Source organism: Rhipicephalus microplus, chromosome 3, assembly GCF_043290135.1.
Source record: "Rhipicephalus microplus isolate Deutch F79 chromosome 3, USDA_Rmic, whole genome shotgun sequence".
In the NCBI taxonomy this organism is placed as follows: domain Eukaryota; kingdom Metazoa; phylum Arthropoda; class Arachnida; order Ixodida; family Ixodidae; genus Rhipicephalus; species Rhipicephalus microplus.
The window spans coordinates 98,855,811-98,882,501 of record NC_134702.1 but is presented as its reverse complement, the minus strand read 5'-3'; the positions used below and the strand labels follow the sequence as shown (position 1 = coordinate 98,882,501).

At 45.6% G+C, this 26,691-nt stretch overlaps 1 protein-coding gene across 4 annotated transcripts in view; it reads right to left on the bottom strand.

The window, feature by feature from the left end:
* LOC142761654 (BCAS3 microtubule associated cell migration factor-like) overlaps positions 1–26,691 on the bottom strand; it is a 73,344-nt gene that overhangs the window by 32,341 nt on the left and 14,312 nt on the right. For 3 of the 4 annotated variants that reach the window (XM_075890052.1, XM_075890053.1, XM_075890054.1), the window contains exons 11-14: positions 19,408–19,851; positions 17,035–17,128; positions 3,316–3,462; positions 2,598–2,633 (exon numbers count right to left, since the gene is read on the bottom strand). In XM_075890052.1, coding sequence (XP_075746167.1) covers positions 2,598–2,633; positions 3,316–3,462; positions 17,035–17,128; positions 19,408–19,851 — 721 coding nt within the window. The remainder of the gene's footprint in view (positions 1–2,597; positions 2,634–3,315; positions 3,463–17,034; positions 17,129–19,407; positions 19,852–26,691) is intronic. The other variant, XM_075890055.1, reaches the window with a different exon arrangement.

The following is a 26,691-nucleotide window of genomic DNA, read 5'->3' as shown; positions in this document are numbered from 1 at the left end:
TTGTGTTAACGTTCCAGCGAGAACCATATTGTGCAGCCTTTTCACGTTTGAAGCAGCTTACCATATACCTATTCACTCATTTTGAATACTTCAAAATTTTCATTAATGTAAATTCAAATCAAAGCAAGTTCGAACTCTCGAAGCGTTCAAATTTTCACACAAGCCTAGTTTTTGCAGTGGGACTGGCTTCTCTTTTCATGGTCTGTCCTGCCATTCATGCTCATGCCACATGAAGTAGACACTTGGTGCACAGTGCCCCGTGTGTGTACTAAGCATGGAGCACCTGTGTGCTTCATGCACACATCTCTTCAGTGAGCTTTTGCGTTCCCATGACACGTGAAAAATGTGCAGCTGTTAACCACTGCAGGATTTTATTCCCGATTTGTCGAGTAAAGTCAAATGGCTTTGCAGCAAAGAGCGCGGGACATTTGAAAGAACCCGCTAAACAGGTCACTACGCTGTGAGGGATTTATACTATAAGTCTAGCAGTATAACAAGAACACAAGAAATCCTTTTGTTTTGAAAGTCAATTTCATATAGAGACGTTCCTTGACACGGCATCCCGACTGTATTTTTGTTTACTGTAAAACCTTATGAGCGTATGCAAGCGCACGGACATCCGAGTGCCAGAAAGACCAGTCGGTTTAGAGGATGTGATACAGACATTCAATGCATGCCACATAAAAGGAGCCTAGCATTGGAAGACATAGTGGCACAATATATCACACAACCCGTCAGGCCCAATACGTTCACTTAATAGCAAATTCTTACGACTGTACGTCTCCCTTCAGCATGCACTCTACAGAACTTCAAAACATGCAGAATATCGTGCATACTATACTACCGGTTGCCTATGACAGATCCCGTGTGCCAAAAAAGCTTTCACTCTAAAGGCTGACACCCACAACATAACAGTGGGCATTGAAAATGCTGACACGAGAGGAGAAACACAACCATATCGCAAGAAAAGCTCCAGACCTAGTATGCTGTGAAAATGGTAGCCACACCCGTCTACCGACCATGATACACTTAAACTTCGATATAATGTACGCGGATATACAGTCGAAACCCGCAATAATGAAACCCCGCGAGTACGAAATCCCCGCGGCAACAAAATATTTTCGGATCCGAAATTTTTTCGTGCCGACTACGAGCCAAAGCGACAGCAATATGGAAATTGACCACGGCCCATCGCATACATTCTCCGAAGTGATTAGTGCACTTGCGTTGGTCTAGCGCTATTGCTTGAATGTGGAAGGTTGCAGCCTCGGCTGCTCCGACTCGTTGGACAACGTGGAGGCGTGCATGCTGTCGCAGGCAGCGAAGTCCTTGACACAGAAAAAAATCCGGGACTATTTTGTTCCACAGTAAGGCACGCAATTAAGCCACCATATTAATAAAGTACTTTTCTTCAAGTTTGTTATGTGCCTTTGTGTCAAAACCTATACCGGGCCTATATCGAATTATGCCATATATTGAACTAATAAACATTTTTTGGCGAGTTCGATAGACCCGAGTTCGACTGTAATGAGGTTTGAGTGAATTCCGAAAATCTCACAACAGTTCTAGCCCAAGGTTGATTCCAACCATCTATGCTTTTCCAAAAACAGTACTTCCAATAGGACTCACTCAATCTATTGACATAGCCCCTTCTTCTTCTTCTTTTTTTTTAATGCTACCATGCAATAATCTCCATGCAGTCTACTGTAATTGAAAACTCATGCAAAATAAGGCTTCACACTCGAAGCGTCCTGAAACTACTCAGTAGTACACTGATTAGATTGCAGAGCTAGTCTACAAAGCAAAAATCTTGCCGATGCGTAAAGCCCTGAGAACAAAAATGCCATGCATGGGTCCATGTGCTGGCTCGCCCGCCTGCCCATTTTTTCAATTTTCTAACGTGAATCATTCAGTGTGGGAAGGTCGGTTTTGAAGTACGCTCGTCACACAGAAAAACTTATTCCAAATAAGATGAATACAACTTTCAAACTTATTTAAGCCATGAAACTTTTTGAAGCTGCTTGTTGCATTAATGTAAAAAAAATGTTTCCAAATAATGAAGCAAGGTGCCCATCTTACAAACTCCTATACTGAAGTTTAACTGTAAGTGGTAACAATATTACAAAAATAAGTGATGTATTACTAGTTCAGCAATTCTAATTCATAACATGTGTTGCCCTATCTGCTTCCCAATATCCGTCAACAATATTCTTCACCGAAGAGTACACATCAGGCTCTGAAACATGCTTAAATTACTACAGTTCTTCAATTTCATTCGGCTGTAGATGTAGCTTTCATATGCCAACAATAAATATTCCCATGGAGCACGCAATGATGGCATTACCTGCAGATGACATCACGAGTCTTTCAAAGTGACAGAACCAAAAAGTTTCACTGAACTACTCCTCCTGGCTCTACTGCATGGCTGGGACGCCAGAAGAAAGCTTATGACACGTGCTTGCATTTCAAAACGTAGCTTGTTTTAGTGCATCAGCATACATTCCAGCTCAACGAGTGGTTACTACGGCAGTTAATGAGGAAATGCATAGGCTGCAAATGCAAGCAGAAAAGTATACCGTGGAGAAGAGTGTGCTTACACCAATACAGATAAGCTGCTGCGTCGGCTGCAAAAACTAGAAAAATGAGAGAAAAAAAGAGACAACACTCAACAACTGTGCCAGCTTCAAATAATACAAAGTCAGTGAGCGAAGAAAGAATGATAAAAAAAAATAAAGAGCTTCGGTCTCAAGAGCTTCCTAGACATATGATCCAATTTGAGAATTGAAAACGAAATATAAGACGCGTGTAAAAACTTCCTAGCAAAAAACGCATGATTGCACAACAAGGCGACTGCAGAGAGAATAAAAAGTTGTGCAGTGTTCAAAGTTCCATTTGTTCTGCTCCCCCCTTTAAACAAGCTCTCCTGGAAGGAAATGAACTACATTTATGATGTTAAGCCGTCCTGTTCAACACACTGCAATTCACCAATGGAGAGCCCTCCCATGAGCAAGACAAATAGCATCTGTGTCGTCATTCTCGAATTTCCATCGCTGCAAATCTACAAATAGTTGTCATTAATGCTATCCTTTTCATCCAACTTTTGTGCCAGTTTTGCAACGTGCTGTTGTTCCACGATGCCATGCCAGGCCAGAAAAATTTAGTAGCCACAGTAAATTATAAAAATAAAAATAACCAATGGGCCAGTTGACATATAAGCTTGAACATTGATACCCTTATACATTATACAAATAAATAGCTGCACTCAGAATGGCCATGAAAAGAAAGAGAGCCACAGTGAAAACAAGGAGTGCTCACTTGAAGAGCTGGGGCTTCCCGAGAGCACAGGGCTGTTTCGGCCGGTGGAAGGGGCAGACTGGATTTCCTCCAGGCCCGCGCTCTTGTGAAACCTGCTCAGCCTGTTCACAACTCGGGGTGAGGTGTGGGTCCTCCTAGTGATGGGGCCTGTAAGGCAGAGGGGGAACAAACACTTTATAATTGCCATTTAACCTACACAGCACAGAAATCATCTGTTTTAGCCTAATGCACAAGGCAGCAACAGTGGTCACTGAGAAAAAACTGTCCTTACGTACCTTACCATCGTCTTCGTGTTCTTACTGTAATAAGAAAACATTCCTAACTAGTGCATGACCATGCAAGCCAAATATTACCCTAGTGCTGTTGAATGCAGAAATACCTAATCCGACGGTAGCCGAACAATAGTTTTATATTTCGGTAATATGACAGAAGAAACATAATGCATGGGCAAAAAAAACTTTATAACATGATGATAACATCTTTATAACATCTTTTGTTTAATGAAACATTTTGCCACATGACACGGATGTGCTGCAGTGAAGCTTGATGCAAAACGGTCTTTACAAAGAGCTAATAAAACACCTGCTCAATGAGCCATCTACAGTCCACGACCAATATTTCAGATGCCAAAATTTTCGGACATGATTGACAATTTGGACTTTTATCTAGCCCCAGGTTATAACCCGGGACATGCATTCAATATTGCCACCTATAGTTAGGAGCCGGCAAGGCCTAGCCAGCTGAAAAGGGCGAACAGAACAAAGACGAAGTGTGTGTTAGCGCTTAGCTAAAAGATACACGCTCGTGTCTTTCTGCTTTGCTGTTCCTATCTTGTCTCTACAGCTCTTGGTGCGTGACAAACTGGTGGACGTGCTGGGTAATCTATGCACCCTACCCCTCCGCATAGCAAGAACTCAACTGGTGGTCACTCCTGTGCACCGCGGCAGCAGAAAAATTTGAGGGCAATCCCCTGAGTTTGGACTGCTCGCAAACAACATGGCGGCTCTGACCAGCCCTACCGACACCAACCCAATCAGTACGAACGGCACAACGCCGCTTCATTGCACCTTACTCACACTGCGAACGCCAAATCTCTTTCATGGCACTGCACTTGAGGATGTCGAAGACTGTCTTGTTCATTACGAGTTCGTTGCCCTGCACAACCAGTGGGACGACGCAGACAAACTGCGGCACGTCTAGTTCAGTCTTTTGGACGGCGCACGTGTATAGTAATGAGAACCGGCCAGGTATCCTTACATCATGGGAAGACTTCAAAAGCCGGCTTCTTGAGACATATGCCAGCTCTGACCGTCGGGAGAGAGCTGAGCGCGATCTGCAGTCCCGCATACAAATGCCGAACGAAGGGGTTGCAATGTATGTCTAGGACATGACGTGTCTTTTCCACCGAGCTGACCCCGGCATGCCAGAAGAAAAGAAGGTACGGTACCTCATGCGCAGGGTGAAAGAGCAGCTTTTAGGTGGGCTTGTGCGCAGTCAACCCAAGACTGCGTCAGAATTTCCCATAGAAGCCGTGACCATCGAAAGCACTCTTAGGCACCGGGCTCTGTCATACGAACGGCACGTCAACGCTTCAACTATGGACTACTTGGGAGCTTTCGGTGGCCAAATGGATTTTTTCCAAGAGCTCATACGTTCAGTCATCCACGAAGAACTTCAGAAGCTGTCAGTGCCCTCGCAGCCCACTATCTCCTCTTTGTCCAGCGTTGTCCGAGATGAAGTCTAGCTTGCCTTAAGAGAACCACCTTTCGTGCGGGATCATCAGACACCTGGTGACTTCCCCTGCATGACGTATGCTCTTTTGCAACCTCAAGCTTTGGCAACCTGTCACATCTGCAATTCCGCATCCCACCGTGGCCCAGCCATGCTGCAGATGGTCCAAGCGGTGCCATATTAGCGCATCTTGCCTGATCTCACGGAAATCAGACGTCTGGCGTGCGCCAGATCGACGTCCTCTCTGCTTCCACTGTGGCGAAGCTGGGCATCTGCACCGACAAAGTTCTTACCGACAACTTGGACTACGCGGATTTTCGACGAACTCACCGCCACCCAGGTTCGGTCAGCGGTTCCTTGAAATTGAAGAGTATGTGGCTCAGCAGCACGGAAATTTGTCATCCTTGCACCAGTCACGCTCCCCGTCACCACGGCAATTTTCTACTAATCGTCGTACCTATTTGAGCGTGGCGCAGGGTCAGTCACCCAGTTCCTGCCAGGAAAACTAACCACAGCGACCTTTGGGGGCGAGGCCGCTCATACTGGACAAGCTCAAGGCCTCCTACCGACGCTTTCGCAAACTGACGATCCCCCAACGACGACATCAAATGGTTCCGCAAAGATTTCATTAGGCATTCCAGTGCTGCTCGATGGTCGTAAAGTCAGTGCTTTAGTTGACACGAGTGCCAATTTTTCTACAATAGGTGAAAAACGGGCTGCTCTCCTGAAGAAAGTGACGATGCCTTGGAACCTCAGGCCAGTTTGTACTGCTGGCGGCGTTTGCACAGCACAAAGACAGATTCGTGGTTCTACCTTTGTTGTCAGCTTGAGCGTCCTCCGCCAGTGTTCTCGAGACCTGATAATGACATGGACTTCCTGAGAAAGCAGGGTGCTATCATCAACATTCGACAACGCCTCGTCACGTTCTCAACGAAAAGCGCCACACCCGAGCATGATCCCAGCCACGATCGAGTATGCCTGCGTGTAAATGACGATGCTGTGACAGTACCACCAAACTCAAGTGTTATGGTTCAAGTCATCATCATCATCAGCCTGACTACGTCCACTGCAGGACAAAGGCCTCGCCCAAGTTCCGCCAGTTAACCCGGTCCTGTGCTTGTTGCTGCCAATTTATACCCGTAAACTTCTTAATCTCATCTGCCCACCTAACCTTCCGTCTACCCCTCACCCACTTGCCTTCTCTGGGAATCCAAGTTGGTTACCCAAAGAAAGACGTGTACCCGTTGCCTCGAGTGGACAATTCTCTTGACAGGCTGAGGCGAGCAAAGTACTTTTCCTCAATTGACCTCTATGAAGTCGATGAATGTGATCGCGAAAAAATTTCTTTTGTAACTCCTGACGGTCTGTATGAATTCCGAGTGCTCCCATTCGGCCTCTGTCCTGCTCCGGCCACATTCCAACGAATGATGGATACCATTCTCGCTGATCAAGCGGAAAAGGTTGCCTCGTCTATCTAGATGATGTCGTTGTCTTCGCAAAAACGTTTGACGAGCACCTTCGTCGCATTCGGAGTGTTCTTGAAGCTATACGATCCGCTGACCTGACCCTCATGCCTGAGAAGTGCCATTTCGGCTACAAAGAACTGAAGTTCCTAGGTTACGTTGTGAGCGCTACAGGTGTTCGGCCCGATCTCGAGAAGACTGCCGCTGTGGCCGCTTTTCCAGCTTTGACAGACAAGAAAAGTCTTCAACGATTTCTGGGGCTCTGCGAATACTATCGCCGCTTTATTGAAAACTTCTCTAAGATTGCAGAGCCGCCCATCAGACTTACATGTGACGACACCCCATTTCTGTGGACTGATGAACAAGCGACTGCTTTTGCAGAACAGCAACATCGATTGTCTTCCCCTCCTGTACTTGGTCATTCCGATGAGGACGCTGACACAGAGATGTGCACTGATGCAAGCAACATTAGTCTCAGAGCTATCTTGGTGGAAACACAAGATGGGACCGAACGTGTGATTGCCTACGCGAGCCGCACTCTATCATGCACCGAGACCAACTATTCAACATCAGAGAAGGCATGTCTCGCGGTAATATGGCCGATTACGAAGTTCAGGTCTTATCTCTATGGGCACCCATTTAAAATTGTGACTGATCACCACGCTTTATGTTGGTTGGCTAACCTTCGAGACTTCTCTGAGTGATTAGCACGATGGAGTCTGTGACTTCAGGAGTTCGACGTCACCATCGTATACAAGTCGGGTAGAAAGCATGAAGACGCCGACATGCTGTCACGAGCACCTCTAGAATCTGACCATACAGCTGTAGAAGACGACAGTGCCTTTTTGGGGACTCTCAGTGGGGCGGACCTCCTCAGTAAGCAACGAGCGGACCCCGAGTTAAGGCATCGATCATTTAGAAGGCAGCACGGCGTCTATTTCTCGTCCACTTTCCCGTACGTTGCCGTCATTTTGCTTACGACACGACATAACATCCTATTAGACTGCCACGATGAGCCGACATCCGGTCATCTGGGATACTCACGGACGCTCGACCGGGTACGACAGCTATATTTCTGGCCTAAACTCGCCGCTTGCGTCAAACGCTACGTGAAAGGATGCTGCGAATGTCAGCATCGCAAGTCGCCACCTGTAAAGCATGCAGCCCTCCTACAACCCATCACGTACACCGTTTGACCAGGTTGGGATGGACCTCATTGGACCGTTCCCTTTGTCTCACTCTGGAAACAAGTGAATAATCGTCGCAACTGATTACTTGACGCGCTACGCTGAGACAAAGCCACTGCCACGCGGTACAGCATCTGAAGTTGCCCAGTTTTTCACGCACCGCATTGTGCTTCGTCACGGCGCCCCGTCATTCATCATCACTGACCGAGGGACAGTGTTTACGGCAATACTGTTGGACGACATCTTCAAGCTCAGTTACACGAACCACCGTAAGACAACCGCATACCACCCCAGAGTAACGTCCTGATCGAAAGGCTAAACAAAATGCTGGCGGACTATATTTCTATGTACGTGGATGTGCAGCATAAGACGTGGAACGAGAACCCGCTGTACGTAACGTTTGCGTACAACACCGCAACCCAGGAAATGACAAGGTTCGCATCCTTCCACCTCGTTTACGGTCGAGACGTGCAAACCATGCTAGACCCCATGATTTCTTGTGACATCGACCAGCACGAGCTGTTCACTCCTGATGTCAAGGATTACATTCAGCGTGCAAAGGAAGCACGTCAATTAGCTCGCGTGCACATAAAATCGCAGTAATGTGAAGACGCCCGAAGGTACAATATTCACCATCGACAAGTCACCTATCAACCTGGCGAACAAGTGTGGTTTTGGAGGTCAACTATGAAGTTATTCCAGACGGAGGCTCGGCAACGACCCAGCGCCACTCAACATGAACAGAGATTGTGCAAGTCGTCCGCCTAAAACCTTATTTTATGCGGTGATACTCGCCTTATTATGCCCAGGCAGCAAACATTTTCTTTTTTTTGGACTCCTGTTAGATGACGAGGTCTCAGCGAGAAACTTTGGACCCTGCAAAGTATTACGGCGGTTGAACGTAATCAACTATGAAGTTATTCCAGATGGAGGCTCGGCAACGACCCAGCGCCACTCACCACGAACAGAGATTGTGCATGTCGTCCGCCTAAAACCTTTTTTTACGCGGTGATACTCGCCTTATTATGCCCAGGCAGCAAACATTTTCTTTTTTCTGACATTGTTCGTTGGGTCTCCAACGAACTGTGCACTGTGTTAATGTTTTTTTCTTATGACCAACCATTTTTTCTTGCACCTGCATATGCCCTGTGCACTATAGGTATGGTTTCTTCCTTTTTTTCTTTCCTTATGGGTCCTGGTCTCTCCTTGCCATTAGAGCACCGAGTCAATGCTCTAATGGGAGAGGGAATAATGCCACCTAGAGTTGTGAGCTGGCAAGGCCTAGCCAGCCGAAAAAAGCGAAGAGAACAAAGACGAAGTGTGTGTTAGCGCTTGACTAAAAGATACACACTCGTGCCTTTCTACCCTGCTGTTCCTGTCTTGTCTCTATGGCTCTTGGTGCGTGACAATATTATTTGCGGCTCAGAATTTCGGACACTTCAAGGGCCACTCACCAGGCCCCATAGCAAATTTTAGTTATGCAGTGGAAGTTGTTGGTTGTTCGATGAGGAACATTTTGTCACAAAAAAGTTTTTCAAATCGGTTCATAGAAGCTGAGAAAACTTTTTTTTTTGAAGCGGCGCGAAACGAGCTCGAAACACTTGCCACTCCTGCGCGTAGCATTCGCAAGCCAAATCTCTTCCTTACCGTCCCCGGCATCCGAACAAGAGGTCCCGTGCGCATGACGTGCCTGAACAAGTCCAACCCCCGACCACGCAAGCGGCGTTGTTTTGTTGACCAGCATCTCTTTCGTGGTCTATTGCCTGTTTCTGCGGGATGGTTTGAAAACGCTGGCTTAAGACGCGGCAAAATATATGAGCACAATGAGTGTGCGAACGCGTAGGAGTGTTACTTTCGCTTCTACGGCTGTCGTCTGCTTGATGCGCTGACCGCGGCGACACGAACGTATGCGAAACGCCAGCACATTAGCCCCGCATCTCGTTGCAATTCACGGAAAAAAATAAAAGAAAGACGCGCACATTTTCTTATTGCCTCTCATTATTTATCTCAAGCTTTATTAATCTATTCAAGCAGCAAATTACATGAACTACGCACGTCGTGTTAAATCATTTAAGCCATGTCACGTGGTATACTGTTGACAACGTCGGAGCATAGTTGTCTACGTAAATGACCAACGTCACTGCATTGCTGTGTACGTAGGATCATTCATACACGCACGCCATGGCTTCATTTTCTAGGCGCGCGCCCGCAAAAGGAAGGGGGAGCAGCGTTCATCTTTAAATTTGACCCACTTCCGCGGCGCATAGTGTTGCAAATTTTGGGAGACGGGATCATGAACACCTCATCTATGCATTGCACTTGTAAGCTCGAAATTGTCAAACCTGGTGAGTGGCCTTTTAAGGACAGGCTTTTCGATACTTTGAGACTTTCTAAGCGTCAGTCGAGCTGACTAGTCGAGCCCACATATAACGGCCCCACTTAAAACAAACTTCTGCTTGAAACGAAGGATACCCACATTACCGTGAAAATATACATTATCTCTTATGGCACAAAATCACACAGTGAACGTCTCTGAGCCCTGCCGATCGGTTACACCGAACGAAGTCGGCGCTCCGGCGACTTCCCGGGACACCACTTTCGACCACCAATAAACCATCAACGAGGTGCCCATAGATTCCTATTCTTAAACGCCGACCCTTCCTCCTTAGCCGTCTAGTTATCGCTCTCCCAGACTGCTGTTTTGTAATGCACCCCTCAGTCCTTCGTCCCACATACCCACAGACTTCGACGATTAGAGATTCGTTCCACGTGCATGCTGACTGAGCGTACAGCCGGTGCAGGCTACTCTCCCAAACAAGCTACCCAAACTACCCTCCCTCGCAGCTCCTTTGCCAGTCTTCACTGCGTCACTCAATTCCATTCATAACCCTTTTTCTCCCCAAGAATCTATCTCCGCGACCCTGCCACATACGATTTTTTTCTGGCTAGAAACAAGCCCAGAGAAGATGCATGGTTGCTTGTCTTATCACACGTGAGCTAGGTGCACCATGTGTGTGCTTCTTGCTCATTAGCTGTTAGTGTTCAGGTATTCTGTGCTGAACATTGCTACCAAGCAAGCCATTTTGACAGAGCTCCCTCAAGGTGTGAAAAACTGCGAGTTGGTTAAAAAGTACGGCGTGAGAAAGTCAACAATATCGATGATCCTAAAAAAAAAAGAAAAGAAAAAGATCATCAGTGCCGGTGCCTACACGACGAAGAGAAAGCGCTTGCGGAGGGCTACCTATGCCGACGTGAAGGACACGCTGCAGAAATGGTTCGACGACGCGCGAGCTCGAAACATTACAGTAAGCGGTCCTATGATGCTGGCCAAAGCGAAAGACTTTGCATTCCCTTTGGACTTTCCCAACTTCTGCCTCGGAAATGGCTGGCTACATCGGTTTAAGGTGCGCATTGTGTTCAAATCAGCAGTTGGTGAGGCGGCCTCGGCAAGCGACCAATATGTTGCCTCGTGGCTGAAAGCAAATCAAGACACCATTTCCAGCTATGCGGAGCGAGACGTTTATAACGCAGACGAAACTGCACTATTTCATCTGATGCTACCAAAAAAAACTCGCGCCATGAAAGGTGACACGTGCGCTGGCGGCAAACATTGCAAAGTGCATGTCACGGCAGTTTTGTGCACTAATATAGATGGCAGCGACTTGCGCGTGCCCTTTGTAATAGACAAATCGAAGAATCCACATTGCTTTTGTGGATATTTGCCTGTTCTTTACAGACATAATGCGATAGCATGGATGACACGCGATATATTCGTAGAGTGGCTGTGCGAAGTTGACTATGCCATGCACAAACAAGGCAGACGCGTGCTGCTCGCGGTTGACAACTGCTCCGCGCACCACGTACAAGCCTCGCTGATGGCAGTGACCCTGCTTTTCCTGCCGCCCAACATGTCTAAGGTGCAACCACTGGATTTGGGCATCATTGGCGCGTTCAAGAGTTATTATAGGTGTCGCATTATGGAGTGCTTGCTCATAGCTGTTGACCGCTTGGCCCCCGACCTGCTGCATCGGGTGACCTTGTACTCGGCTTTGGAGACGCTGAAGGCTTTGCCGACTGAGGTAACGGCTACACTTGTGTAAAACTGTTCCCCCAAAGGTTGGCTTTGTTGACGCTGGACCCGATGCCTTGCCTAAAGTCCCCGAAGAGGACCGAACCACCGATTTGTGGCAGTGCGTCGACTCCGACTTGGGAGAGCGGGACATTTGCTGTGATGACTTCATTACGACCGATGATAATGCCGACACTGCAGAAACGTGCACGAATGAGGGCAATGTGAATGAAGTGCGCGGTAAGAGCGATGCGGAGGAATCTGACCACGACGAAACTTTGGAGTCAGCGACCACGCGCGTGCCTGTAGCAATGGGCTACATAGATAACCTCAGGCAGCTTGTATATGCCAAGGGCCCCGGCAAAAAAACATGCTGCCACATTAAATAGACTTGAGATGGTACTTATCACGTCTGCGCTGTCGAAACAGACGTGCATTACGAACGTTTTAGCAATAAAATTAATTTTTGGTTTTGACTTCTAACATTTTAAAAACGCTGTTTCATTTACAACAAACTTCTGGATATAAAAAACGGATGCGGCATCAGGCTCAGGTTCGTTTTAAACGGGCTCGACTGTACTACCATTTTTTCTTGCCGCAATCTTGTTTGTTTACGTCTTCCTTCAATAGTTTCGAACTGGCGCTGGCCTTGGGCGCGGCCGATACCTTTGCTTGCCTCCACTAGGGTGGCTACCTCGAACGCCTCGAACTGCTGGATCGAGGCTATTTCCGCCTGAGCATTGCAGCCGAACAATTTTTCTGTCTTCTCTGCTGCGGCCGTTCAATGAATTGGACTGACTCGACGGACTGTTCGCCTGTACGTGAGCCATTTTTTCCATGTGAGTCGCCCAGCTAAATGCAGTAATTCATAACAGATAATGAATCATCGATTTTATCCTCGGCCTCGAGAGCTCCGATGAAGCGGGGAAAGAATGTCACTACGTCGATGGCGAAGAAAGCTGCCATTGTCAAGCTCGGTGAAAGTGGCCCACTGCGGGAAGACATTGCGAAAGAGTTTTATATTTCCGAACAGACTCTTTTGGACTACATGAAAAATAAGCAGAAGATTTTGGAGGCAGCGGAAAAGTCTACTGGATGTCGCCAGAAAAATGTAAGCCAATGCACATACCCAAAGCTTGAGGAGGCCCTTCTTGTATGGCTGAAGTCAACAGTGGCCATCAAGATTCCGGTCTCCAAGGGCTTCTTTAAACGAAAAGCTGAGACGATAGTGCTTCAAATGAACAATGAAGGATTTAAGGTCAGTGACGGCTGTCTAAGAAACTTCAATACGCACCTTGACCTCAGTTTTAAAAAACTGTGCAGCGAAAGTGCAGCTGTCAACTTTAGCGCCATTGCAAACTAACTTTCTGAAGAGCTGCATGACCTTTTACAGGAGTACTTGCCTGACAACACATTCAACTTTGACAAGACCAAACTTTTTTTCAAGCTGATGCCAGAAAAGACTCTTGCCTTTGCTGGTGACCCTTGCCATGGTGGCAAACACAGTAAGGAGCAAGTTACTGTACTAATTGGTAGCAATATGTTGGACACAGAAAAACTGCTAATGCTCATCATCGGCAAGTCTAAAGCTCCAAGATGCTTGAAAGTTGTAAAGTCCCTGCCTGTCTTGTACGAGGCCAACAAAAAGGCCTGGGTAACTCAGCAGATCTTTGAAAGCTATGCCAGAAGACTTGATCGAAAATTTAATTTAAAAGGCCGCAAAATTTTTGTTGTTTGTGGACAACTGCACTGCACACGGGCACATTAACAACTTGAAGGCTGTGCGCGTCGAGTTCTTGCCACCGAACCGATGGACCAAAGTGTGTCACACGCACTCACAAAGTAAACTATCAGTTACGCTTGCTTTCGCGTGCAATGGTGTGCCTCGACCGGGGAAAAATGTACCCGGTCGATTCACTTGGAGCACTTAGCATGCTTGCCAATGCGTGGAAGTCATTGGCATCGACAACGCTGCACAACTGCTTTCACCACGCGCGATTTGTGTTGAATGGTGAGTCGGTCGCATTGGACGAGGACAGCGTGGTCAACCAGGTGCCCGGAAGCGAAGAGCTCATCGACGACTATCGTACTGCGAGCGCCGAGACTCCCCCAGATGTCTCATTTTCCATGTGTGGACAATGAGCTGGAACTGTGCGGTGGCCTCACGGATGAGGAAGTGATTCGTCCAGTGCTTGCGGAGTCAGAAAGCAATGATGATGACGACGACAACGCCTTACCTGCAACAGCTCAGCCGACTCAATCTGAGCTGATGCAAGTGATCGCAACCCTTTCGTCAGCTTACAGAGACACGGAAACTCTAGCCGAAATACGGGCGGACATGCTTGCATGGAAGGGAAGCATAGTCCAGAAGATGATCAATCACTTTTTCCACCCTCTATCTCAATAGTAAGCAATAAAGTGAGCATTTTTGGGACACATTCGCTTTTTCAAACTTCCCAATTTTTCAGACGTTTTTGCGGTCCCTTGAGTGTCTGAAAAATTGGCCGTCGACTGTATAGTTCGAGATTCACACACCCCTTCTACCTCAAAGCCGTGTAATTACCTTCAGCATCTGGCAAAACAATGGTGCCTCATGGGCAGATTCATTTCAAAAGATGCAACAAGTGATCACAGCATTTTTAGAAGTCTATTTGCATGGCTGAAGTGCACAACAGCATATATTACAAATAAAAAATATGGTAGTGAGCACTTCCAATACGCTACACATAGTAAGACTGTAATAATTTTCAATACGTTTTACAAGGTGCTGTTTCAAAGATCTGTTTAATACAAACAGTAATTCATAACTTTAAATTTATACATTATATAGGTTTGACTGTGCATGCAGTGAAAAAAGCCTGCAAGTTCGCATAAATGCGACGTTCGAGGTCATCTTTGTTTTTTTTTTTCCTTCTTACTTGGTGCTGTATCAGCATTGATTTAACAGTGAAAGTGATAGTCAGTAGGTATCAGTCACACGGTAACTCACTGTGACAATGAATTTCCGATAAGGAAGAGCTTCGACGCACACACATACATCGACATTCCTTTGTATAGCTAGAGGAACAGCAAACTGGCAGCTGTCAGTTTCTTGGCTCGGGAAGTGGATATTGGTGGGCTTGCGGCACGGCCATTATCCCTTGTCTGCAAGCGCTCACTTAGTGTGATAAAAAGCGCCTGTACTGTACTCAACAAATGTTCCGTGCCTGCCCTCGATTGATTTGTGAGTTTCAACGCCCCAAAACCATTATATGATTATGAGAGACCCCGTAGTGGAGGGCTCCGGAGTTTTAGACCACCTGGGGTTCTTAAACGTGCACCCAAATCTGAGTACACGGGCCTACAACATTTCCGCCTCCATCGGAAATGCAGCTGCCACAGCCGGGATTCGATCCCGCGACCTGCAGGGCCGTGCCTGCCCTCGATTGTGCACTTATGTCAGGTGCCAACAATCACAAGTGTATCCTGAAAAGAAAAAACAATCCTTTGGCAATGCATGCCAATCTGAGCCAATGATACAGCAATGACAGTGATGCCGTGTAAGCAAATTATACGTAAAAATGCTCTGTCTGACAGCCATTTTTCGGGCCGTCTTACTTTTGATGACGTAGACATACATATTCATGCGGCTGCTTCGAGCCTAAAAACACAGCCTTTATTGATTACAGCTCCATCGCTTGCTGTCTACACTGCCACACAGTTTTGTATCTGCCCTCAAATGTGAAGCCAGTGTAAGCAACACGAGTTACAAAAGTTACACATTACCGAAGAAAAAAAAAGTGCACTCAAGTTGACCATTTCAATAACGTATGTACACTTTAATTTTGATATCCTTAACAATATTTATTATTTAAATTTTATAGCAATTCGGGACTCTGACACAAGTTCCATGACTAAGGTTTTTGCATGGTGTTTATGTTCAGAAAGCAATGTGTTCCAGGAACTCTTTGATCTTCACACTCATGGTGGTAGGAATACCTTCCAGCATTTTGGAGCAGCCATTACAGCAGACAAAATCTACTTTAGGAGCAGCCACCTATGTGTTTGACACACACAGAGGAAAAAAATTTTGCTTTAATTTAGTTCGCTCAGTTCACATAGCTATTTATACAGAAGCAGCAAGCTCACAAAATAAGCTCACAAACAAAAGTAGGAATATGTACAGAAGCGGTGAGATACTGAATGATATTGATAATATCTACATATATTTTTTACCTTTGTAGCACTCTGTAAATTTCGTCCATAGTGAAGTATATTTCACCAAGCACAACGTACTGCAGCACGAAGCTAGCTACAGCATGAAGTTGATAGCAGCTTGCACGCACGCACAACACACACAGACATTCAAAGCTAGTTAAAGTAAAACCTAGTTAATACGTACATACATGCCGAGAACCTGCCAGGAGCGTAGCTAACTACGCACTAAGTATAGTGTGCATTAACCACAAAGTACATCAGCGTGTGCAGGGTTTCCCTTTATAGTGGGGTGGGGGTGGTGGAGGTTTGTTGCAATGCCCCCTATCAAGTCAATGTATAGGGCTGACTTTGCAACCCCCTCCCTCTTCCCTCAATCCGCTGCCAGGACCGCTAGCGGTCCTGGCAGTGGATGGAAGTGCGTTTGGGCTGCCGCCTAATGAAACGTACTACGCTTGCGGTCTCGGTGCCCGTCATCCACAACGCTCAAGTCCGGAACAGCGAGCTGCTTTCGTTTATGAAACGTGGTGCACACTAAAAAGGGTCTCGCACAGCAATTGAGGCGGCAGTGAGTGGGGCCTCAGCGCTCTCACGTAGTCGCCGGCTATTAAAAGCGTGCAGTAGGCTTAAAGCACCACATACACCTAAGCTTTTTGTCGGGGATGAGTCACACTGGCACTCTTTTCGGTTGTCGCTGCTTTGCCTTCGTTCTTTCCCAGTGGTCAACAGAAAAGGCACTGTTGCAATCGTGCTGAAGTTCATATAATTTACCAAATGATTCCCAGCTTTTGCAGCAGTGCAGGTGTACACAACAGCAACCATCGCGTAAATAACTGCTCACAGTGCGTGCTGTAAACATTACTTTCGGTTTCAAAACTACTTTGTGATGCAGCAATGGCACAAATCAGGCAAAAAAGATGCTTTTGACGTAGTATGGTGCCGTAATTGGAGCAGTATGGCGCTGAGTACTGTACTACTCTATAAAAGTCACTGCTACACAAACAATCAATGTCCAGAGACACTGTGTCACAAACGAACTACAATGGAGCGAACATGCAAAAGTACAGCCTCTCACCTCCGTAAGGGGTAATGGGGAATATATGAGTGGTGCCCCTGAGCGTGCTCACTGCGACCCACCGACTGTCCAGCGAGAATGCCACATCTTGTATCTGGAGGAAGAAGGGCAAGTGTCCGACGTTACTTCAAAATAGGTACTAGACACCCTTGCATGCCTAACAGCTTCACTTCCGTTGGGCCAAAGAAATTGCAGGACTGCTGAGGGAGGCACAAAACAAGAATGGTTGACTCTGTCACTACACGTTAAAAAAAATGGGAAAAAGGGAGGTACTTTTGCCGATGCTGAATAATAAACACCGAATAGTGAGCTGGCACTTTCTGGATCGTCTCTGGAAGTCTGCGTGAGCTGGCACTAGAATGTTTCACGTAAGAGAAGACTACAGGGCCTGAAGAGGACTTTCTGATGGCTTAGTTAAAACATATATGGCACTATTCAAGAGTGCTAAAAAAAGAGGAAAAACGTAAATAGACATGGCACAAAAACCCATAAACATGAGAAAACCACCTGTACCACGTCACTCACTTTTTTTTTTTTGCACCAATACTGAGTCTTTGTTTTTACTGTTGTGACAAAACAGCGGCAGTTGAAAAAAGCAGTGGCAAGCACAGTGTAGACTCCCAGTAAATATAAATTAAATGAAACTGCTCTTTCAATGGCACTGCCTCTAATATAATTGGTTCAGTAAATGAATTTTGAACCCCTGTTCATCTCCAAGCAAATGTGTTGCTTTTGTTAAACTGAATTAAATAGAACATGCTTTTCTTAACCACTTCAGGTCTACTGCAAATAAAACCTAACCAGGCTCGGTTATCACAGCAAATAGGGCGGTAAGATGGGTAGAGGGTTGACCGTTTATCTTGCAACACTTCAGTGAGTTGGTATTTCAGTAAATTACAGTGAGCTTCCCAAGGTATTTCAAACAGCCAGAACTATCGAAAATGTACAACCTTTTGAAGCATATGAGCTGAAAGCCTATAAGGGCATTAACTGGTGGCTGGTCAAGATGATCAAAAGGTGCTTTGTTATCGGTAAAAAAAAACAACAGGAAACGGGAGCTGACAGTGCAACTGCCACAGGCATAAGTAATGCGAGGATATGAAGTTGACATTGGTAGAGCACTAGATAACAAAAATGTCTGACATAATCAAATCAGAGAGGGTATGTATTTTACTGTCCCCAAAATTTGGGAGGGAAATGTGGCAATGAAAACTATTTTCATTATTTATAAAGTTAAAATGATAAAATTAAGCATGCAGATGTCATTTGACCTGCTGATATTATACCTGAAATTGTGTTGTTTTTAAGTAACAGCACTTGATACTCTCAGTGTCATCCCAAGTTAATTAATTAATCAGACATAAGACCATTGAAATTCTTGCATAAGGATATTCACAAGCGCCCATTCTGTGCCTTAATGCTATCAGTTTATTCTTTAATACTGAAGTTAGCACACAAAAAGTAGTTTTGAATTGTCCTGGAATTTTCGAAATGTCTTACTAATAACTTTAGGACAAGCCAATTATAAAAATCTGTATGATGTGCACACAAATATGGACAACTTTACGGCATTCACCAATGTGTCAGGATCTAAGTGCAGAAAACGGAATGGCTACATTTTTATTTGTTCCAAAATGGCACAGGGATGATTGACAGCAAATCCTCAAAAAATGAAAGCCTAAAAACGAAGTTCAATGAAATTAGAGCTCGAATCTAAGAAATCGGTACTCGGAAAAAGCTGGCTCTATTTTTCATTGGAGAAATGCGGCTTTGTGGTTCTCTTGAACTTCGACCTGTCCTCTTTACGATGACGCAAGTATGGCTGCACTGTCAAGGGAAAGATCCAGATTTCCACTTTCTGAATTTTCTCACAGCTTTTCACAACAGCCCGCCAGTTTTTGCTTTTTTCTCGACTTCTATTACCTACATTGGTCTAATATTTCACCATGATGTAAAGCAAGGTCTCAGGATTGCACAAAAAATAAATTGAAAAATGGAATATTTTGACCAAATTTACCATTCCCATCGCTGCATCTCCCCTTTAAAGGGGATGCATTCGGAAAATGCACACTTTCTTGAAGCAAGGTGTTTCTTTCACTATAAAGCTGAGGAATGGCCTACCCATCAGTAATAAGTTAATCGCATTCTCAGCTGGGTAAATGCTTTTGTTCCAAACAGCAGCCACTTATGGTATTATAAGACAGCTGCACATTACTTTTTACTGGGCCAATTTGTTTATACTTAGCATGGCACAACGAGGCACAAAATACTGAAAATAAGACCAAGAGCCTCACAGCCTTTCAAGTCCTGGTCCTACATTACTCTGATCACTTCCTAGTGCATTGTAATGAGAACACCACTGCTCAGACTCACCTTAGCCGTAGTGTCACCCCGGTGGAGGGTGTACAGATGCTGGACGCTGCCGAAGGTAGGTCCACCTGGGTGGGGCATGAGGTGAAACAGGTGGAAGTTATGACCCAGACGGTCGGCCGTGAACAAGAGCACGCCGCTCGGGTCGAAGTGCAGCGCCGACAGCGGCTCCCCGTGGTGCGCCTGGAAGTGCGCCACCAATCCCTCGGTGTCGCTGTCCTCCTCCGTGCCGAACGATCCCGTCGACACACCCAGCACGTCCACAACCGACACCACTCCAGGACACAGCGACGTCGAAGCACCGACTACGCCGCCGAGGCCACCACTCGTAGCACCTCCCATCCGGTGGCATTCCTTCTTGGAGCTGGTCGTCGTCGACGGTGCCTTGTGGCCCGTCAAGCTTGAGGCCACAGTCTCGCTAAACAGGGACAACCCTTTGCCCAGCGTCTGCAAAGATGATAACATGGTTAGGTAGTTGCACTTCTCACGTGAAAAAATGACCAGCAGCTGTATCTTAATGACTCTGTCCATGATATAAAGATGCGGCGATGGCGTAGTGGTTAGAGCATCCGCCACGCATGCAAGAGGTCCGTGGTTCAAATCCCAGTACCGCGCAGTTTCCAACCGGATTAAAAAAAAAAATCCGCGTGTTGATGGAACTGCATTAAGAGGCCTGGGGTGCGGCCTCACCGGCAAACACCGCCGAGAACGCACTCCCTCACCAGAGAAGGATTGGCCACCCTGGTGCAGTATCTGGCCACCACCTCCCACATGCTTACGTCAAATAACTCACGGCCCTCAGTCCCCAGCAGCTGCGAAGCAACTGACCACGGCGGCGGTCAGATCTGCAACGCAGCAGAGGGTGCTAAGAATCTCTGGATCCGGACAGGCCGCCATTGGAACCTGAACTTGGCAACGTTTAACACTAGAACCTTATCTAGTGAGGGAAGTCTAGCTGTACTATCCGAGGAGCTAGAGGGTGTTAAATGGGATATAATAGGGCTCAGTGAGGTTAGGAGGACAGATGAGGCCTATACGGTGCTACAGAATGGGCATGTCCTTTGCTACAGGGGCTTGGCAGACAGAAGAGAACAGGGAGTGGGGCTCCTAATTCACAGAAACATAGCTGGCAACATAGAGGAATACTATAGCATTAATGAAAGGGTGGTAGGTATCGTAATTAAACTGAATAAAAGATACAAGATGAAGGTAGTACAGGCTTACGCGCCTACATCCAGCCATGATGACGCTTCAGTTGAAAGCTTCTGTGAAGACGTGGAATCGGCAATGAGTAAGGTAAAAACACAGTATACTATAGTGATGGGCGACTTTAATGCAAAGGTAGGGAAGAAGCAGGCTGGAGACCAGGCAGTAGGAGATTATGGCATCGGTACTAGAAACGCCAGAGGAGAGCTACTAGTAGAATTTGCAGAACGCAATAATTTACGGATTTTGAATACCTTCTACCGAAAACGAGAAAACCGCAAGTGGACATGGAGGAGCCCTAATGGCGAAATCAAGAACGAAATAGACTTTATAATGAGTGCACACCCTGGAATCGTGCAGGATGTGGAAGTGATTGGCAAGGTACGATGCAGTGACCATAGAATGGTACGGTCTCGAATTCGCCTAGACTTGAAGAAGGAACGACAGAAACTGATACGCAAGAAGCCAATCAATCAGCTAGCACTGAGAGGGAAAGTACAGGAATTCAGAGTGTCGCTGCAGAACAGGTACTCGGCTCTTAGTGAGGAAACCAACCTTAGCGTAGATACAATGAATGATAATCTGACGAGTATCATTACGGAGTGTGCAGTGGAAGTTGGAGGCAGGGTAGTTAGACAGGACACTGGCAAGCTTTCCCAGGAAACGAAGAACCTAATTAAGAAGCGTCAAATCATGAAAGTGTCAAGTACAACAGACAAAATAGAACTGGCAGAGCTTTCGAAGTTGATTAATAGACGTAAGGTATGCGATGTAAGAAGGTATAACATGGAGAGAATTGAACACGCTCTGAAAAACGGAAGAAGTGTCAAAGCATTGAAGAGGAAACTTGGGGTAGGCAAAAGTCGGATGTATGCACTAAGGGACAAAGAAGGCAAAATAACTACCAATATGGATAGGATAGTTAAAATAGCGGAGGAGTTTTACAGAGATCTGTACAGTAGCCGAGACAACCACGACCTTAATACTATAAGAACTAGCAGTAACCCAGATTACACCCCACCAGTATTGATAGAAGAAGTCAGAAAAGCTTTGGAGAGCATGCAAAGGGGCAAAGCTGCTGGTGAGGATCAGGTAACATCAGATATGCTGAAAGATGGAGGACAGATTGTGTTAGAAAAACTAGCCACCCTGTTTACGAGGTGTCTCCTGACGGGAAGAGTACCAGAGTCTTGGAAGAACGCTAACATCATCTTAATACATAAGAAAGGAGATGACAAAGACTTGAAGAATTACAGGCCGATCAGCTTGCTCTCTGTAGTATACAAGCTATTTACAAAGGTAATTGCTAACAGAGTAAAGAAAACATTAGAATTCAATCAAGCAAAGGAACAAGCAGGATTCCGAACAGGCTACTCAACAATTGACCACATTCATACTATCAATCAGGTAATAGAGAAATGCTCAGAGTATAACCAACCACTATACATAGCCTTCATAGATTACGAGAAGGCGTTTGATTCAGTAGAAATATCAGCCGTCATGCAAACACTGCGGAATCAGGGCGTAGATGAAGTATATATAAACATTCTGGAAGAAATCTACAGGGGATCAACTGCTACCATAGTGCTTCATAAAGAAAGCAACAGAATACCAATCAAGAAGGGTGTAAGGCAGGGGGACACAATTTCCCCAATGCTATTTACCGCGTGCTTACAGGAGGTTTTCAGAAGCCTAGAATGGGAACAGTTAGGGATAAGAGTCAATGGAGAATACCTTAGTAACCTGCGCTTCGCCGATGACATTGCATTGCTGAGTAACTCGGGGGACGAATTGCAACTCATGATTACGGAGTTAGGCAAGGAGAGCCGAAAGGTGGGTCTTAAAATTAATCTGCAGAAAACGAAAGTAATGTACAACAACTTCGGCAAGGAGCAGCGCTTCGAGATAGGTAATAGTGCACTTGAAGTTGTAAAAGACTATGTCTACTTAGGGCAGGTAATAACCGCAGAGCCGAACCACGAGATTGAAGTAACTAGAAGAATAAGAATGGGGTGGAGCACATTCGGCAAGCACTCTTAAATTATGACAGGTAGATTGCCACTATCCCTCAAGAGGAAGGTATATAACAGCTGTATCTTGCCGGTACTTAGCTACGGAGCATAAACCTGGAGACTTACAAAGAGGGTTCAGCTTAAATTGAGGACGACGCAGCGAGCAATGGAAAGAAAAATGGTAGGTGTAACCTTAAGAGACAAGAAAAGAGCAGAGTGGATTAGGGAACAAACGGGGGTTAAGGATATCATAGCTGAAATCAAGAAGAAGAAATGGACATGGGCAGGGCATGTAGCGCGTAGACAGGATAACCGCTGGTCATTAAGGGTAACTGACTGGATTCCCAGAGAAGGGAAGCGGGTTAGGGGGAGACAGAAGGTTAGGTGGGCAGATGAGATTAAGAAGTTTGCGGGTATAAATTGGCAGCAGCAAGCACAGGACCGGGTTAACTGGCGGAACATGGGAGAGGCCTTTGTCCTGCAGTGGACGTAGTCAGGCTGATGATGATGACATGATATAACCTATCACATATAGTTTCCTAGATTTGGCTGTTGACAGAGGAGTGACATCAATGGGGACCAACAAACACCGATCTGAAGTGCTGCAGCACCAATAGCTGCCAATAATCACAAAGCCAACAAATTTCTTCGTGCCTCCTGCTCCCGCAGGTTGTTGATCTCGATGTTTCACACATTGTAGCTTGCATGCTGTCAAGCCACTGCCATGGATGTGAATGTGACACTCGCAGAATGTGCTACATCATCAGTTGCCAAGCTGAAGCTTGTTAATATGACCATGCCAGTCAAAGTCACTTCTACATCAATACCAAAATCTAGCCAATTTCAAGGGCTCATTTTTTTCCTTGTTAACACGGCATTATTTAGAAGTAACTAAGCTTGCGTGAGTATTCGGATACATTGAATATTCAAATAAATATTGCTGCAATCGAACTAACTTCGATTCAAATTATAGCAAATTTCAAAGTATTCAAAATGAATAAATACCTACGTGCATATTAGCATATATGTGACCCCTGTAAAAAATGTTTCACTGCACTGCGTGAGTGTGGGGGGTTCCTAAGCAGGGGCGGCGCCAGTGGGGGGCAAGGGTGGGCTGGAGCCCCCCCAAAATTCTCACCTGCCCCCCCCCTATGCCCACCCAAGTGCCCGGAAGCATATATTGAAAACCTAGTAGGAGCAGAGCTAGCAACCGACGGCTTGCCCCCCCGGAGGAACTCACTTTTCGTGGTTGCCCCCCCAGTAAAAACATCCTGGCGCCGCTCCTGTTCCTAAGCTTTGAGAACAGCTATCCAGGAGAAATTCGCACTGCCGCGAAGCCTCCCTTTAAAGTCAAATAAACATGCATATTATCCTCGCATTAATTCTTCAATTTGTCAAGCTTATTATACTGGCTTATATGACCTAAGTACAGCAAAAAAAAAAAACTTTTTTTGTGTGTGTGCATAATTAGTGTACTAGTCATAATATGGTTTGTTGTTTTCTTAGTGTGGCTCTTTGAATATGTTTGAAATTTTATGTAGGATATATTTTATGAATAAAGTTTTCACCACTATTCTTTCTTTTTTTTCTTCTAAGAAATTTCTTATTTATTTTAGTGTGCTTGTTGTTTTCAGTATGGCTCTGTCAATAGGTATTACATTTGTCACTCTTCATGATACCTTCACTATTTTTTTTTCCTGTGAACACTGCCGATTCTTGTAACCTTTTTTGTATTGGATCCATCACTAGCTTCTTAGGCTATGGGACCGAATATTTGTACATGCATTTTTAGACTGTAGTGTAAAATAAAAACTGTATTTTTTTTAAATACGGGAAAGTTCTTTCCACATGCTTTGAACCAAAATGAACAGTTTTTGTACACCGGACTTGTTTCATTTTTCTTAAATACGGGGCAGGTTAGTTAGGTAATAAAAAATATGCCCATTTTTTTTATAATATGTGATATTCAAATTCAATTCCAAATAATTTGAATAAGGTAACTATTCGCTTCAAATGCGCTTCGAACCTGAAATTCACTATTCGCAAAAACTTAAAACTTAATAGAGTAGAATGCTAAGGAAAGTATGGGCATGTTACGGTTAGTAAATATCATGTAAATGTAAAAAAAACTGAAGTGCACAAAAAGATAATTTGCTGCTGGCAGGGACCGAACCTGCGACTTTAGAGTGAGTCTCTGTGCACGTACATTTCTGCATTCCCTCCACGTCAAAGTTTCGCATCAGAATGCAGTCAGCAAGTGACCTCAAGAGCAGTAGTAGAGGCAGCATCACAATGCTGCCACTTTTCATGACATGATCATTTTTGCAAGACCTTGAGAAGACTACAATTATGGAGCTCATTTTTACAACGATGCACATTAGACCTCCCAGAAAAGAAACGAGAGTGTGGAATCGCTTACAATTTCAATAAACTACACAAATTCATTCCAAAGCTGCTTGACAGCTTTCGATGTCTTTATGGTCTGGATGCGACATATTCAACAACATTTCAAGTCGTGAATGCTGTTAGCCATGTAAAGCACTTCAATACACCTGATGGCCATTTGAGCGAAATCTTGTGAAAGTTATTGATAAAAAAAAAAAGCCAGGCCTGCGCAAAACGTGCAGCACTGTCACAGCGAAAGCTGGAGGAGCGGCATTTCAGAGCTTTTTCGAGCACTCTTTGGGTGGCTGCTGCAAGCACACTTGCAGGGTACCGACTACACTGTGAATCATTGTGTAGAGGGCAGGCATTCACTATGCCATCCTATCGTCATTGTTCGGAGAAGCGTAGTACCCACTGTACTCTTGCAAAGAATTTTGTGCATTTTAGCGACGAAGCTCCTTTAGGTCTAAGGCAATCCCTTGTCCCTCCGGCATACCCAGTAGCATCTCCCTTATCATACAATGCATGGCGCTGCCCCATAGGGATGCAGGCAAACTGCATTGGGTGACGAGATATACTATATGGCGCTGTATGCATTCCGTGTTCTTATCTCTATTTCTCGTCTAGTTTCCTAGATGGTGCTGTCCCACAGAGATGTGTGCATTATGGCAGTTGGGTGAATGGACACTAGATTGCATTGGAGATGCGGCTGCTCTCCGATTGGCTGCTGCAAGGGCTGCGCCCTCTGTCTCTCATTCTCTTGGATCGTCAGCGTAAGTGTCGAATCACGTTTGGTGGCTCGAGAGGCTGCCAACAAGCGAGCGCAGTGCCGTGCAGATCCCAACACAGTGCGCGCCAAGGAAGCTGCTGCAAAATGAACTCAACGAAAAGCGGACCCCGGAATGCGAGAGTGGGAAAGGGCGTTGAAGGGTGCGCAGCGCTGGGCGAACCCGAATGCTGCTCTTCGGCGGACTTATAGTATCACTGAAAAACCTCCGGAGCTTCGCCCACCTCACCATCATCCATTCCGTGGAGATGCTGGAATTATTTTTTATGCTGTGGCTGACTACGATCAAGAATTATGCCAAAAGCTTTTGTAATCCCCACCCATGGGTATGCGCCACAGCTAATAACGACATCAAAGCTTTTATAAGGGGTCGGAGCATTCGACGACCCACTCATTGCACAATTTACATTGTGTGCCACCTCGTTGTTCCTTTGCTGTTCTAAAATGCTTTATTACTGATACTATCGCAATTTCTTTCTTGACATCAATCCTGCCTAAGGCCAGTTTGCAATGGTGTTTCAAGCATCGGCGTGGCTCAGTGATAGAATACTGGGCTGGCACGCAGGGGACCCATGTTCGAATTCTATTGTTTTCTTAGTGTTTTTTATTTGCTAAGCTTTCTTTTCTTATTTCATGTGATAGTGGTTACAACCACCGGTGGCGGTGGACAACTACAGCGCTGCACACGTCCCTTGTTGTGATCTCATACAGTCTAACACGAATATATCGATAAGAAGGGGATCGTGAATAAGCTCGATGTTAAAAAATGGAGGCCCCAAGAGCTTATCTGTACCTGACTATCACCTACAATAGGCGAATTCAAGAATAACAACTAATTCCACTCACACGCTGCATCATATTTGCACAAAAACTTTCGCCTGGTTCTTCGTTTTTGAA